The 13,782-nt window shown below is 39.3% G+C and overlaps 1 protein-coding gene across 2 annotated transcripts; it reads left to right on the top strand.

Moving 5' to 3' along the window:
* The first annotated feature begins 3,406 nt into the window (after window positions 1–3,406).
* LOC127622911 (bone morphogenetic protein 2-like) lies at window positions 3,407–13,377 on the top strand. 2 transcript variants are annotated; one of them, XM_052097073.1, is made up of 3 exons: window positions 3,407–3,862; window positions 9,324–9,655; window positions 10,002–13,377. In XM_052097073.1, the coding sequence occupies exons 2-3, from the start codon at window positions 9,331–9,333 to the stop codon at window positions 10,940–10,942; spliced, it is 1,266 nt and encodes a 421-aa protein (XP_051953033.1). In that variant the 5' UTR covers window positions 3,407–3,862; window positions 9,324–9,330; the 3' UTR covers window positions 10,943–13,377. The 2 variants fall into 2 exon arrangements, with proteins under 2 accessions (XP_051953033.1, XP_051953034.1); XM_052097074.1 differs by lacking the exon at window positions 3,407–3,862 and adding an exon at window positions 6,370–7,792.
* Window positions 13,378–13,782: the final 405 nt, after the last annotated feature.

The following is a 13,782-nucleotide window of genomic DNA, read 5'->3' as shown; positions in this document are numbered from 1 at the left end:
TAAATGTTTGAAATTAGTTTTGTAGACAAAAATATAATTGTGCCACCATATTTATTTATTTCATTATAAAACAAAAATGTTATAAAAAAAAATATTTTTTGAAACTGATGACTTGGACCAAATAATAAAGAAAAGAAGCCAATATGTGCCCAACATAGATGGGAACACCTTCAATACTGTTTAAAAAGCATCCCAGGGTGATACCTCAAGAAGTTGGTTGAGATAATATCAAACATGTCTGCAAATTCTAGGCAAAGGGTGACTACTTTGAAGATGTTAAAATATAACCCAGTTTTGATTTATTTTGGATTGTGTTTAGTCACAACATAATTCTCATAGTTCCATTCATGTTATTCCATAGTTTGATGATTTTACTATTTTTCTAAAATGTGAAAAAATATATATATATATTTATTGAGTTTTCTAAAGGATACTGGATCTGCTGAAGTTGTGTGAGGTTAGTTTATTACATCTGTTTAAATTAGATGTGTGCATATTTTCAGATGGTATATGATATTCGTTTTATTGATATTTGTCTTTTTATCATTAGGCAAGACAGTTAAAAGTTACAGAGAACTGTTTATGAAAGAGAGGGAGAATGAAACAGATGAGCAATTTAACATTATGAGCTCAAACTCTGAAATGCGGACCATTTAAATGGCACTGTTATTGTAGTAACATGATGGCACATAACAACAAAACAAACCGTGACTGGTTGTTTACATGTCTCAGACGCTTCACATACAAGCAATCGATTTTCGGCGCCCTCAAGAAAGAAATTGGCCAAATGGAAATATGTATCTATTTAAGTTCTCTTTTTCATTCTTCTTCTTGTGTTTTTGGTTATTCACATTCTTCATGTATATCACCCCCTATTGGGCAGGGAGAAGAATTTCTAGTACAAAAGACTGATTTTTATGTTAAATATTTATCTGTTTCTCATACACACCTATCTTATCAATTCTGAAGATTTGGATTAAAACTCTGGTGTCATATGGATTACTTTTATGATGCGTTTATGTACTTTTTGGAGTTTCAAAATGTTGGCACCCATTCACTTGCATTGTACGGACCTACAGAGCTGAAATATTCTTCTAAAAATCTTAATTTGTGTTCTGCAGAAGAAAGAAAGTCATACACTTCTGGAATGTCATTAGGGTGAGTAAATTATGACATAATTGTCATTTTTGGGTAAACTATTCCTTTTTTATTGTTTTTTTTAATTATTATTATTATTTACCAGAATATAAGGCAAAAATACTGATATATAGATACTGGCATAGAACATTCTGGAAAATGGTGTCCTCACTATTGAAAAGACCATCTTAGACCAGCTTGATAATCCATGTTGGTTCAGACTGGTTTGTGATGGTTTAGGGCTAGTTTGGTGCTGGTCTGGCTAGAAAATTGAATAAATCCTGGTCAACAAGCTCCAACAAAAAGACCATGCAGTTTGACCAGGATTTCTTTAAGGAAGTCTTGCTGGTTAAGCTAGTTTAGAAGCCTAGTAGGGGGGGCCTGGGTAGCTCAGAGAGTATTGTCACTGACTACCACCCCTGGAGTCATGAGTTTGAATCCAGGGTGTGCTGAGTGACTCCAGCCTGGTCTCCTAAGCAACCAGATTGGCCCGGTTGCTAAGGAGGTTAGATTCACATGGGGTAACCTCCTCGTGGTCACGATTAGTGGTTCTCGCTCTCAATGGGGCACGTGGTAAGTTGTGTGTGGATCACGGAGAGTACCATGAGCCTCCACATGCCGAAAATACAATAAGATATGTGGACTGACTGTCTCGGAAGCAGAGGCAACTGAAACCTTTCCTCCACCACCCGGATTGAGGTGAGTAACCACGTCAACACGAGGACCTACTAAGTAGTGGGAATTGGGCATTCCAAATTGGGAGAAAAGGGGATAAAAAAGAGAAGAAGTCTAGTAGGGACACCAGCACACCAGCATCCACATTACAACATATGCGGATGACCAGCAATGACAGTTTTTTTCAATGAAGTGAGAGTTTCTGTATATTAGAGGGTGGAGCGTGTGTGTGTGTGTGTGCGTGCGTGCGTGCGTGTGTGTGTGTGTGTGTGTGTTGAGAGGGGGATATTTCAACAGATGCAATCCAATCTGTTAGACAACGCTTGTGTAGTTACAGACATTTTCTCATTGCCCTGCCAGTTGCATACCAATGCAGTCCAGCCCACCGGAAGGACAAGCGCACCTTGCTTGCTCTCTTTCCTTTTGCATTCCTTTGGCACTCATTATCTTTGTGCCCTGTTCTCTCGCTCTCTCTCTTACTGGTGATAGATGTGTTTTCCTGGCATCCTCTGGCTACTCATTCGAACCAATGACAGTCAGTTTATCTTGTATCATCATTAGGTCTCTTTCACCTTCATGACTCCCTCCAAAATAAACACTCGGCCAGATCAACTGGCTGTGCCACACATTATATTTGCCACTTTATCTTTGATGTTTTTTCCTGTTTCCTGCAAATGAACATTTTATATTCAAATGTAAAGTTGCAAATGGCAATATGACCAGTACTATGTATCAAAAGCAGGCCTAAACTTATCTTTGCTTGTGTGCGCGAGTGTGTGTGTGTGTGTGTGTGTGTGTGTGTGTGTGTGTGTGTGTGAGCATGTATTTATCACTTTGTGGGGACCAAATGTCCCCATAAGGATAGTAAAACCTGACATTTTTGACCTTGTGGGGACATTTTGTCGGTCCCCATGAGGAAAACAGCTTATAAATCATCCTAAATTATGTTTTTTGAAAATGTAAAAATGCAGAAAGTTTTCTGTGAGGGTTAGGTTTAGGGGTAGGGTTAGGTTTAGGGGATAGAATATATAGTTTGTACAGTATAAAAACCCTTATGTCTATAGAAAGTCCCCATAAAATATGGAAACGCATATGTGAGTGTGTGTGGGCATGTTTATGTGGTTTACGAGGACAATTTTTTTGGTTAAAAACTGGTCATTACAAGGGCATTGTGCTATAAATGTAGTTTATGAGGACAATTCTAGTGTCCCCATAATTTAAATAGCTTAAAAACATATTAAACAATGTTTTATTGAAAATGTAAAAATGCTGAAAGTTTTTTGTGAGGGTTAGGTTTAGTGGTTGTGTTAGGTTTAGGGGATAGAATCTATAGTATGTACAGTATAAAAATCATTATGTCTATGGAAAGTCCTCATAATGATAGGTAAACCAACATGTGTGTGTGTTTGTGTGTGTGTGTGTGTGTTCCAGGTTTGGGGAGGGGGGTGGAGGGAGTGGGTGCATTGGTGACATCACTATCAGGGAGGATCAGAATGGACAGGAAAGTCAATTAGAGTTTAACTGAGTTTAACAGCTGGTAAGAGAGAGAGAGAGAGGAAAAAGGGGAGGAGAGCGCAAAAGAGAAGGACAGAAAGATTCAGAGAGGAAGGGAGAGAGTCAGCTACAAAACCAGAGGGACAGGAGGGAATTCAGCCTGCAACAATTTCCAGTTCTTCACTTGTTTTTTCTCTTTTACTTTGTCTCTCTTTTTCTTAGCTGCTGTTTTTTGTCCTGGTAGTGTGGAGATCACAACAGCAGGGTGGAGGAGGTGAGGAGGAGCAAAGGTAGGTCAGTCAGAGGGAAACCGGTGGATATTTTTTTAAGAGTGCACTTCTCTGACACTCACAACAGAATGAGTGTGTGAGGAAAAGCTGGAGAGGCTGAGGCTCACGCTGCCTTATCTTATTATAAACGCACTCACTAACCAAGAGAAGACGACAGACAGGGAGGCAGACTATGTCAATTTGTGAGTGAATGAGAGGAGAGGGTCCGTAACGCTGGAGTTGAATGACAAACCATGGACTCTGCACACCGCCCACTTCACCTGGACGTGAGTACCACACAAACACACATGCAAACACAAAACCTCCACGGTAAAATGCCTTGCAATATCTGTTATATGGAGACTCATCAATTATATAGAGATTAGTACAGTGCCAAAACAGATTCAGGTAAAAAGTGGTAACCTGCGATTGTTACCTTAAGGAACTATTTCTACCTGATCTAACTTTTGAAATGAGTTTTGCTGGTATTATCTAATGTAGTCAAGTTGATTCAGACTTGTATCAAACCAGGTTTTTTAGATGATTGAACATTTTTAGGTGAACTTTGTTTTTCAGTGTGGATCAAATCTGAGTAAACTCTAATCTAATCAGTCAAAGCAAACAGCATCAACCAAAAGCTTTATCCAAATCAGAATAATTTCATGCTCTTTGCCAGTCTTCCTCCTTACTAACTGTCTTCTCTGTGATGAAGGTTAACACTATTCAATTGCTATTGCTCACTAAATCCAGTTTTGCTTCCTAAAAACAATCAGTCTGGAGATACTTCATCAGATCACATGAAAGAGACAGGTCAGTGTTTCCAAGTCGAAGTGGCAAGTTTGAGCAGCCAAACAGCATTTTCCTGCTAGGCATTGTAAGGGAACACAGAAGACTCCTGATGTTCTATGAATTTCTTATTGTGGCTGGTTATTAGAAGGGGCACGTAGGAGAAGAGTGTGGAGTGTTCATGGAAGAGAACCATTTGATTAAGCTCTCTGTCAGCTTGGTGGACAAAATGTAAGGTAAAAAATACACAAGAAACATGCAATCCCTCTCATTACCTGGTGAATATCATAAAGACAGATTCCAATCAGCAGGGAAGTTGCATTGCGATATGTCATGTGTTGTTCCAGAGTTGAGATAGCTTTTTTAATCCTCTTTTTTAACCCTGCAAAGGTTCTCACTTATGTTTAAGAAAATAACACTGAAAATCATCTTGTTGTCTTGATACAGTAATTCTATAAATATTTTCTAGTATACTCTACTCATCCTTGGAAACCACGTTAGTCTGTTCTGAGCTGAACCTTTGGCAAACAACATAGAAAGTGTGTGTTTGTGCATGTTCCTATATCTGTCTGGAGTTCTGGAGTGTCTCTCAGTCTGTACTAGAAAGTTGTGTGCCGGCAATGCATGCATGTGTAACGTGATCATGTCCCCACTGAAATTTCATCTTATCATAATTCACCATTTTGGTCTTAGGTGGTCTCCCAGCTTGTTCATGTTGGAATAAATTGCTGGATTTAAAAGGGTTTTGGGTACTTGTCAGCTGATAGAGCTGCTAAACTAGCTTAACACCAGAAAATGTCCAGGCTTGGAGACTAGCTAAACTAGCTTGTCCAGGCTTGGAGATCAGCTAGACCAGCTTGGCCAGGCTTGGAGATCAGCTAGAGCAGCTGAAGACCATTTTCCAGGCTTGGAGACCAGCTAAACCAACTGCAGACCAGTTGGCCAGGCTTGGAGACCAGCTAGACCAACTGATAAATAGATTGGCCATGCTTGGAGACCAGGTAGAACAGCTGAAGGTCAGCTTGGCCAGGCTTGGAGACCAGGTAAACCAGCTGAAGACCAGCTATGCCAGCCTTTGAGATCAGCAAGACCAGCTGAATACCAGTTGACCAGGCTTGGGGACAAGCTAGACTAACTGATAATCAGCTTGGCAATGTTTAAAGACCAGGTAGACCAGCTGAAGAACAGCTTGGGTAAGCTTGAAGACCAGGTAGATCAGCTAGGCCAGGCTTGAAGATCAGTTAGACCAGCTGAAGAACTGTTGACAAGGCTTCTTAGGCTGGTTTAAGCAAGCTTTTTTTCAGCATGGTTGTGTGTGGACCTCTGGTTTGGAGCAAAAACAAACTTATGGTCATAGAAGATTATTTTAGTGCACAAACTGAGGTTTGGTTCTCTGTCATTATCTATTAATCCGCCCAGCTGGCATAAATTATGGTAATGTGCTAATATACTCCAATAAAACCACCTTGCAGGCTGAAATCCTTATTCTAAGGATTTCAGCAGAACAGAGGTACAGCTCTCCCCATCTGTGACTTTTCATGTGCAATTAGCAGTCAAGACAAAAAGTAAAAAAAAGTTGTTGCATTGTTTGTGCCCCAACAAACTGTCTTTTAAAGGTATATGTGTAATGATGTGTATTACTTTAACATCTCATATCCCAGCTTAAGCCATTCATATGTTTAGTTTACCAAAAAGTGTGGGTCTGTGGCATAGTTCTTTGGGTAAAGTTATTTGAAAACACTCATTCCTTTTTCAATTCCATTTGATGCCACTAGTGGTACAGCAATTCCACAGTTCACCTTTAAGAAACAAATGGAAAAATTGTGGGGAGCAGTCTAGGGAATTAAAGAAAGGAAGAACAACAGGAAAGGAGAGCAGAGGAACGAAAGGATGGAGGTACGGAGTTAAATGTGAAACATGAAGACAGTGTTGGAGCATAAATCAGCAACAAGCAGAGACACCATGACCCCTACTGCCCTGCACTGCTGACTTGATAAAATATGGGGGGGGGGTTAACAAGAGGCAGAGAGAACTGGCCTTTCATAGAGTTATGTAGCTCTGTAACAATATATCAGTTTCAGTCATGCTTAACAGGAAGGCAACTGATAAGAAAAAGAAAGGAAGAAATAAAAACAGGAAAAAGATAGAGACTGAAAAAGGAAGAGAAGAGAGATAGCAAAGCTGAAAGAGATAAGTGGATAAAAAAAGAGACGAAAAGACACACTGCTCTCCAGTGCCAGGTCAGTAGGTCAAATCTCTCTGGTAATGGCACGAGTCTGGCTGGCTTTCCTCTGCTGGGGACACCCCCCTCCGTCTGTTCTTGGGTTAGTCAGGAATCTAATAAATGCCTCCTTCTGCCCCCACCGCCTTTTCTGCATGATTACTCCTCTCCCGGTAGATGAAGTGATTACATGTGGAGAAACCAGTCACAAAAGAGGCCATAACACACATGTAGCATGAGCACACACCGATTTGGGGGAGGGACTGCAGGGAAGACAGAAGTGTCTAATAAAATTTTAGTGGGGAGGCGGCCCTCAGGAGAGCTGCTCTGTTTGAAAGTTACACATCTGGGCGGAACAATCGAGTGGATAGGTAAGAGCCACTTAATCTACTTTACTGCCAGATATTGTGGGCGTGGGGGACTGTCTTATCCTGTGTGTCCTCTGAGGATTTGGCTGGAGTTTTTGTGAATGAATCTGAGAGAGAGGGAGAGTGGGGCATAAAGGACATCGGGAGGACTACAAAAAATAGGCCAATATCCTTATATTGCAGTGTGTTTAACACCTGTTGTTTAGGGAAATCCAAGATTCCCACAGATGTCACTGCTCAATTGCAGATTCAAGATCAAAATAACATTTCGTTTGAGTCAAATGCAAGGTTGTTTTCCTGGCCTCGGTGAAGCCATCTGGTTCAATCTCATGTTGTTCCAAGCCCTTATGACTTTCTTTCATCAATGGAAAACAATAGGAGATTTTTGTTGAGCTTAGTAATGCTTGATCTCTCAAAGATCTCAAATTAGCCCTCACACCTCTCTCAAAACCCATCCAAAGTACTTATTTGTAAAAGGCTATTTAAAGGTTAGGGGATTCAGAGACAGTGGACATGCAGTACAAGAAGAATAGTGTTCACTACTGTAAGCTTTGATAATATCTTTTCATTATGGATTATAGCATGTTTCCATTTTTGGTAACAATTTTTCTATTGCATTTAATTTTTTTCTTTTGTGTTTTGCGTAAGTCATATGGGTTTGGAATAACATGAGGGGCAAGCCAATTATTCCCTTTAGTTCACCAGTAAACCAAACCAAAAAGTAATGTCTTTTCATGTAATATCATACCAGAATTTTGAGTAGCTGACAGACTTTATTTTGCATAATAGGGACTTTGGGACGAACAACAGTTCTGAGACCACAAACATGATCCAAACAAGCTGTAAGTCTGCAACCCTCAGGCTATACTGTACATGTTACATTAGAAAACAATGTAAAGAACATAACTAAACATGACAACAGAAATTAGCATATACAGTAGGTTATATAGTATGAGCTTTTCAAGAACACAGCACTCAGATAATGTTATTTTGGGGTGTTCTCATTTGTCAGTTAAATAAGCTTGAGAGACATAGGCTTAATTCATTGGTCTAAAAGGCCTGCTGTGTGGCTCTAAATCAAACACCATAGGGCCATAATCTCTGTGAAACTACTTTAGTTCTCTTCTGATGTTGTTTCTGTGATTACTGTCTCAAAAACAACAAATCTCAGTAAATAAAAAACCCAGAGTGATAGTTTTTTACCACTGTATGTAATAAAGCAGACTACTACCTGTAGATCACTCAGTATATGACTAAACAAAGCGAAAGGGCTCAATGTAAAAAAGAAAAAAATGGGCAATAGAGTGTAACAGTCAGATTCTAGAAGTAAAAATCCATTCTAGAAGTAAAAATCTCCATTGGGGCATTCATTTTTAGCAATAACTTAACAATAAACCTTTAAAGACAGACTTACTGTGAGCCAAGAGGTTGGTATTTGATGGTAAATGCACCTGTTGAAGCCATCAGTCTGCATATTTAAACTTTTCAACATAAAAAAACATGTTTCATAGAGAGTCGTGGCAAATGAGCCCTGCAATAACCTCCCAGTCCAATGACAAACTGTGAATGACGCAATCGCAGTGTCTCCCTACACTCTCAAACTACAGTACTTATTTATTTGTATATATATGAATATTTAGCAAAAAACATATAATACATTGTTTTTATACTTATAATCAACAAATTTATATTAAAGACCCGCTAGTCTTATATTTTCCAATGTTTTTAATTTGATTAAATCATTCACAGTCCTTCATGGGATTGTAGTTAATTCCCTCAGAACACCATCTTTGTCTTTTTGTCAGAGTTTAATTTTTTGCATCAAATCAAAGCTTGTAATATTTTGATTCACCTCTGAGCTGGTTAGTTTACATCGGTTCTTAGCTTAAAATGCATTGATGAACCACATTTGGAAATTGGAAAAAAGAAAGTGAGCAGGCATTGCTGCACTCTATTACAACTCATGATGTCAATTTCTGACTGTTATTCTACTGCCTTGAAGCCTTGTTTTTGGCTTCTTAGTCTGACTTAAAAACACTGCAATTGTCTGTGACTTTTGGTTAAATTCAAATATAACTCAATACCAAGACAGAACAGACCCCAATTTATGCAAAGGAGAGAAAAAAATCTCACACAATGAAATTGTTCATGTGTGTTTGTTCACATTCAGCCTGCTGACAAGACCAGCCTTGTTGCTATATGTTGTTTTTCAATGCTTGTCCACCACTCAGGAAAACTGGTTTGTTGGTTTTCCTTGGTCAATTAGCTTTACCAGAAATGCTTGTTGATGGCTATGCTAGTCAACCTGCTAGACCGCATAAACCAGAAATACATGCTGGTCTAAGTGACTTCTGTTAAACTTCCTCTTCACAGGTCCAACATGTTCCCTGCTAGCCTACTGGTTCTGATGATCCTGCTGCTACCTCAAGCCTCATCAGTTCACCAGAGGGGTCTCAGTCAAACTCATGGAAACCTGCCCACCACTCTGGGGCCTAGTTTGGCCCATACCATTCAGAAACTTCTACTGACCCGCCTGGGACTACAATCACACCCCAACCCCAGTGCAGAAGTACAGGTGCCCCAGTATCTTCTAGACTTGTATCGATTCCACACTCAACAGTATCATCTCGTCGAATACCCAGAGTTTAGCTTCCCCTCCCAGCATGTGAAAGGAGCCAACACGGTCCGATGCTTTCACCACACAGGTATAAGCAGAGATTGTTCAGAACTTTTGTTCTTTTGGCAGCCATAAAGTTTAAATTTACCACTATCACAACATAAAAATGTGTGGAACTTATTTAACTTGCCTTTGGTGCCAGCATGCCCACTAAAATAAAACGTACTATTCAATGTTCTGAGGTTTTTCACTTCAGTCTTGGCATTGGCATAAGTGCTCACAGAAAATTATGTGTAATTATTACTTATATGGTTGATTATGCCATAACCTGAAGCAGGTAGGGGAAGTGTTTGAACATGATGGGAAAAAATATATTTTACGGTTTAAGAAATCTGTCTGTCTCTCTCCCTTTTCCCTACCCATATCATCATCAGAGTCTACAAGTTTGCCAGAAGTGCAGAAAGGGGCATCAGACAGCATTCACATTGGCTTCAATCTGTCTTCCATTCCTTCTAATGAGAGTGTGGTGTCTGCAGAGCTACGTTTCCTACATGAGGGGCCAGGCACAAGTTCTCATACGGTCAGCCTTTATCTTTCCAATGATGACCCTGAGTCAAAACACAAACTCCTCCATTCACGTCGGTTGACTAGAGATTCAAAGACCACAGAAGTCTGGGAAACCTTTCCCCTTCATGGAGAAGTCTTCCAAAGTGTATCTGAGAAGTCAAGGAGCCTGTATTTTATCCTGGATATTATAGCAGATAACAGCAGCCTTCCAAAAGAGAGACATCTGCGGCTACGCAGGTCCGTAGGGCAGGACGATCCCAGCTGGGTGAGGCAAAGACCCCTCCTGGTGACATACAGTCATGATGGGCTCACTGAACCGTTTGTCCCCCACAAAAAGCGGAGCCCTGCTGACAGAAAAGGAAGAGGCAGATGGACTGGGGTCAGGTTTAAGAATGATAGGGGTCAGGGCTCGGATGTCGGCTGGCAGGGGGGATGGAATGAAAAGCGAGTGAAACGGAATGGCGGGAGGGCTGCCAAGCTCAAACGCCTCTCCCGTGCTCGCTGCCGTCGGCACCCTCTGTATGTGGACTTCAAAGATTTAGGCTGGAATAAATGGATTGTGGCTCCGTCTGGTTACGATGCTTTCTTTTGCCTCGGCGAGTGCCGCTTCCCATTGGCTGACCATATGAATTCATCTAGCCATGCCATGGTGCAGACGCTGGTCAACTCGGTAAACGGGGCAGTGCCTCGAGCCTGCTGCGTTCCCACAGCTCTGAGCCCCATTGCTCTACTCTACCTGGACCAAGAGGAGCGTGTGGTGTTAAAAAACTATCAAGACATGGTGGTGGAGGGCTGCGGGTGCCGATAGCAAGAGACTTGTGGAATAAAATGATAGAGAGAATAGAGAATTCGGGGGAAAATGTTATTTAAATTCCGAATGAAAGGCAATTAATGAAAGGAATGTAATAAAGAGTGGAGTGAGCAAGACACATGGAAGAGATAAAGAAAGATTGGTAAAATGATTCTTATATTATCCACGAAAATGATAAAATGCTAAAAATTGAAGTAATGGTTCATCCAAAAATGAAAATTTGGTAATTACTAACCTTCATGTCATTCCTACTCATATGACTTTTTTCTTCTTCTGTGTAACACTATAGGATGCATTTTGAATAAATAGATACAATGAATAGTGACTGGAGCTTAAAAACTTCAAATGGACTCAAAATCACCATAAATAAGCAATTTATTCAACTTGTGCACTATATTCCAAGCCTTCTAAAGACATGATATTTTTGTATGAGGAACAGACCAAATCTAAGTAATTATTTACTATCCTAGCTCTCACTGGCACATTCGAGAAAGAAATGGTGATGTTTTATTTGTGATCGACTCATTGTTTTGAGTTGAATATTTTCAACAATATGATTAATCTGGTTCCCAACCCATTCTGAATGATTCGCTCATGAATTGGACTGATCCATTTCTCAAGTTCAACTCACTGACTCAATTACCCGATCACAGTGGTTCTTGTGTTAACAGCTCACTGGAGGTAAATATTGAATTTTGGTCTTTTTCTCCCCAAAGCTATCGTAAGGCATGGAACATAGTCATGGTGCGTTTGAGTCCTTTTTTAAGCTTGAAAGCTCTACTGTAATTTCATAGCAAAGATATACCAGTATTGTCCTTTTGTGTTCCACATAAGAAAGTCATAGAAGTTTGGGACATCCTTAGGATAAGTAAATAATGAGAGAATTTAAATTTTAGGTGAACTATCCCTTTATCATGAGCACCTTTCCACAATCCTAACTACTTGTGTCTCGTGAAGCTTTGTATTTGTGTGAATGACTCTTAAAAGCACTCAGTCCAGATGTGGGTGTCAGTCTTAAATAATATACTCCAGCTTTCTTGTAGTCTCGTAGGTGTCCAATAGCTGTGTTCTTGTCATTACGTCTTTGCTGATCCTGATTTGTGTGTCCTTCCCTCATTAACATCATGTCATTGACAACTCTAAGGGACCAAGAAGCAGCCATGGACTCCGATAGATCCTTTGTGTCGTGAAACAAAGGTGCTGGACAGACTTTTACCCAAGGAGAGACTTGCTAGCAAGGACTGAACTCTTCATCTTTGGTTGGAGTTCAACTTCAAAGGATGTGCTGTGACAGAGACGGCACTTCTCATTATGAGCTATTTAAAATCCTGACACCCAGAAATTATTATGTTATTGTCTGAATGTGTAATGTAAGTGCTATTATTTATGGTGACCTGTTATTTTTATGTACAGTGTCCAAAGAAAGAAAAGTTTGCTAAACAAATACTTATGTGGTTGTAAAGTAAATCTAATTTAAGAATGCAACTATATATATATATATATATATATATATATATATATATATATATATATATATATATAAAGAGCAAAAAATATGTATTTAATCTTGACAAATATTGCAGATATACAATTACCAGAATGCCTTATAGATCCATTTAAACCAGTAAAAACTCATCTATTATTTTTAAATCCACTGCACTGAATCGTGGCAGCTTTATTTTGGCATTGATTTAAAGGTGCACTCAGTTTTGTTTATGTCATTCAGTACTTACACTGACACCTAGGGGCATGGATGCTGCCTCATTCAAACACAATAGTTTTCAGATAAAGATGGCATGGTAGAAAATTTATATTTGCAGTAAGCCATGATTAATTTAACCCACAAGTGAAAGTGTCCAATAATAGGGCGGTAATTGAGATTAAGCAAGTAGTATTCAGATGGTCATGTGATCCTTACATGGAAGCACCCATGAGAGGACCCTTTTTCTCATATGAAACATCATGATTATATACATATCTTTCAAAGTAACTCATAATTTCTTTAGAAGTAAAACTTTATTTAATGAGGAAAATTTACTGAGTGCACCTTTAATTATGAGGACTCGTTACTTACAATAGAAGCTTTGTGAAACAAAAAAATTGCCAAAACATTCCACTATATGGTTCCAAAATGTTGTTACATGCCTTTTGTGTGCCATCTTGGTAATTGGTATTCTACATAAAGTTGTGACAAGTGTCTTTTTGTCATCATGTACTGTAATTATCACACATTTCAAGACATCTGCATTTCTAAACATGAAAGATCATCACTGCTTTTTGTCCAAGCTTATTTCGATGTTCTGTCAAGAATAGCAGAATATATTCTACCAGTGTGATGCTTTACATGGAGAACCTAAGCAAAAGCTTCGAGAAAGTCCGCCATTGTCTGGAGCCGTTGTAAAATGTGTAATAATAAACAGCAAATAAATCAGGCAGTACTAACTCTCACAGAATTTTCTTTAAATATATACACATACACACATACATATCTGCAACAGTACACACCAAACCAAACGGATACAGGGCCTTCAGTACGTTACATGCAGTCACACAAATTATTACATATCTTAGCCTGTGTGAAACTAATATTAAAACAACATATAACAACATATTATTCACAACACAAATGGCACAAAACTAAAATGAAAAAAGATGGCAGAGCAACACGGGACCACACAGAACCAAAAATTAACAAAAAGAGCGCCACACGTTACACTACAAACTGCGCATCAGATGAATGCAATACAAGCTAGCTAACCATTTTTCTCAACTATGATGGAACTAAACAAAATATAAATATGTCACACTTAAATAAGCCAGAGATTGAAGACCCACCA

The sequence above is a fragment of the Xyrauchen texanus genome, chromosome 29, assembly GCF_025860055.1.
Source record: "Xyrauchen texanus isolate HMW12.3.18 chromosome 29, RBS_HiC_50CHRs, whole genome shotgun sequence".
NCBI lineage: Eukaryota > Metazoa > Chordata > Actinopteri > Cypriniformes > Catostomidae > Xyrauchen > Xyrauchen texanus.
The sequence above is the reverse complement of the archived record's forward strand: the minus strand, read 5'-3'. Positions and strand labels throughout refer to the sequence as shown.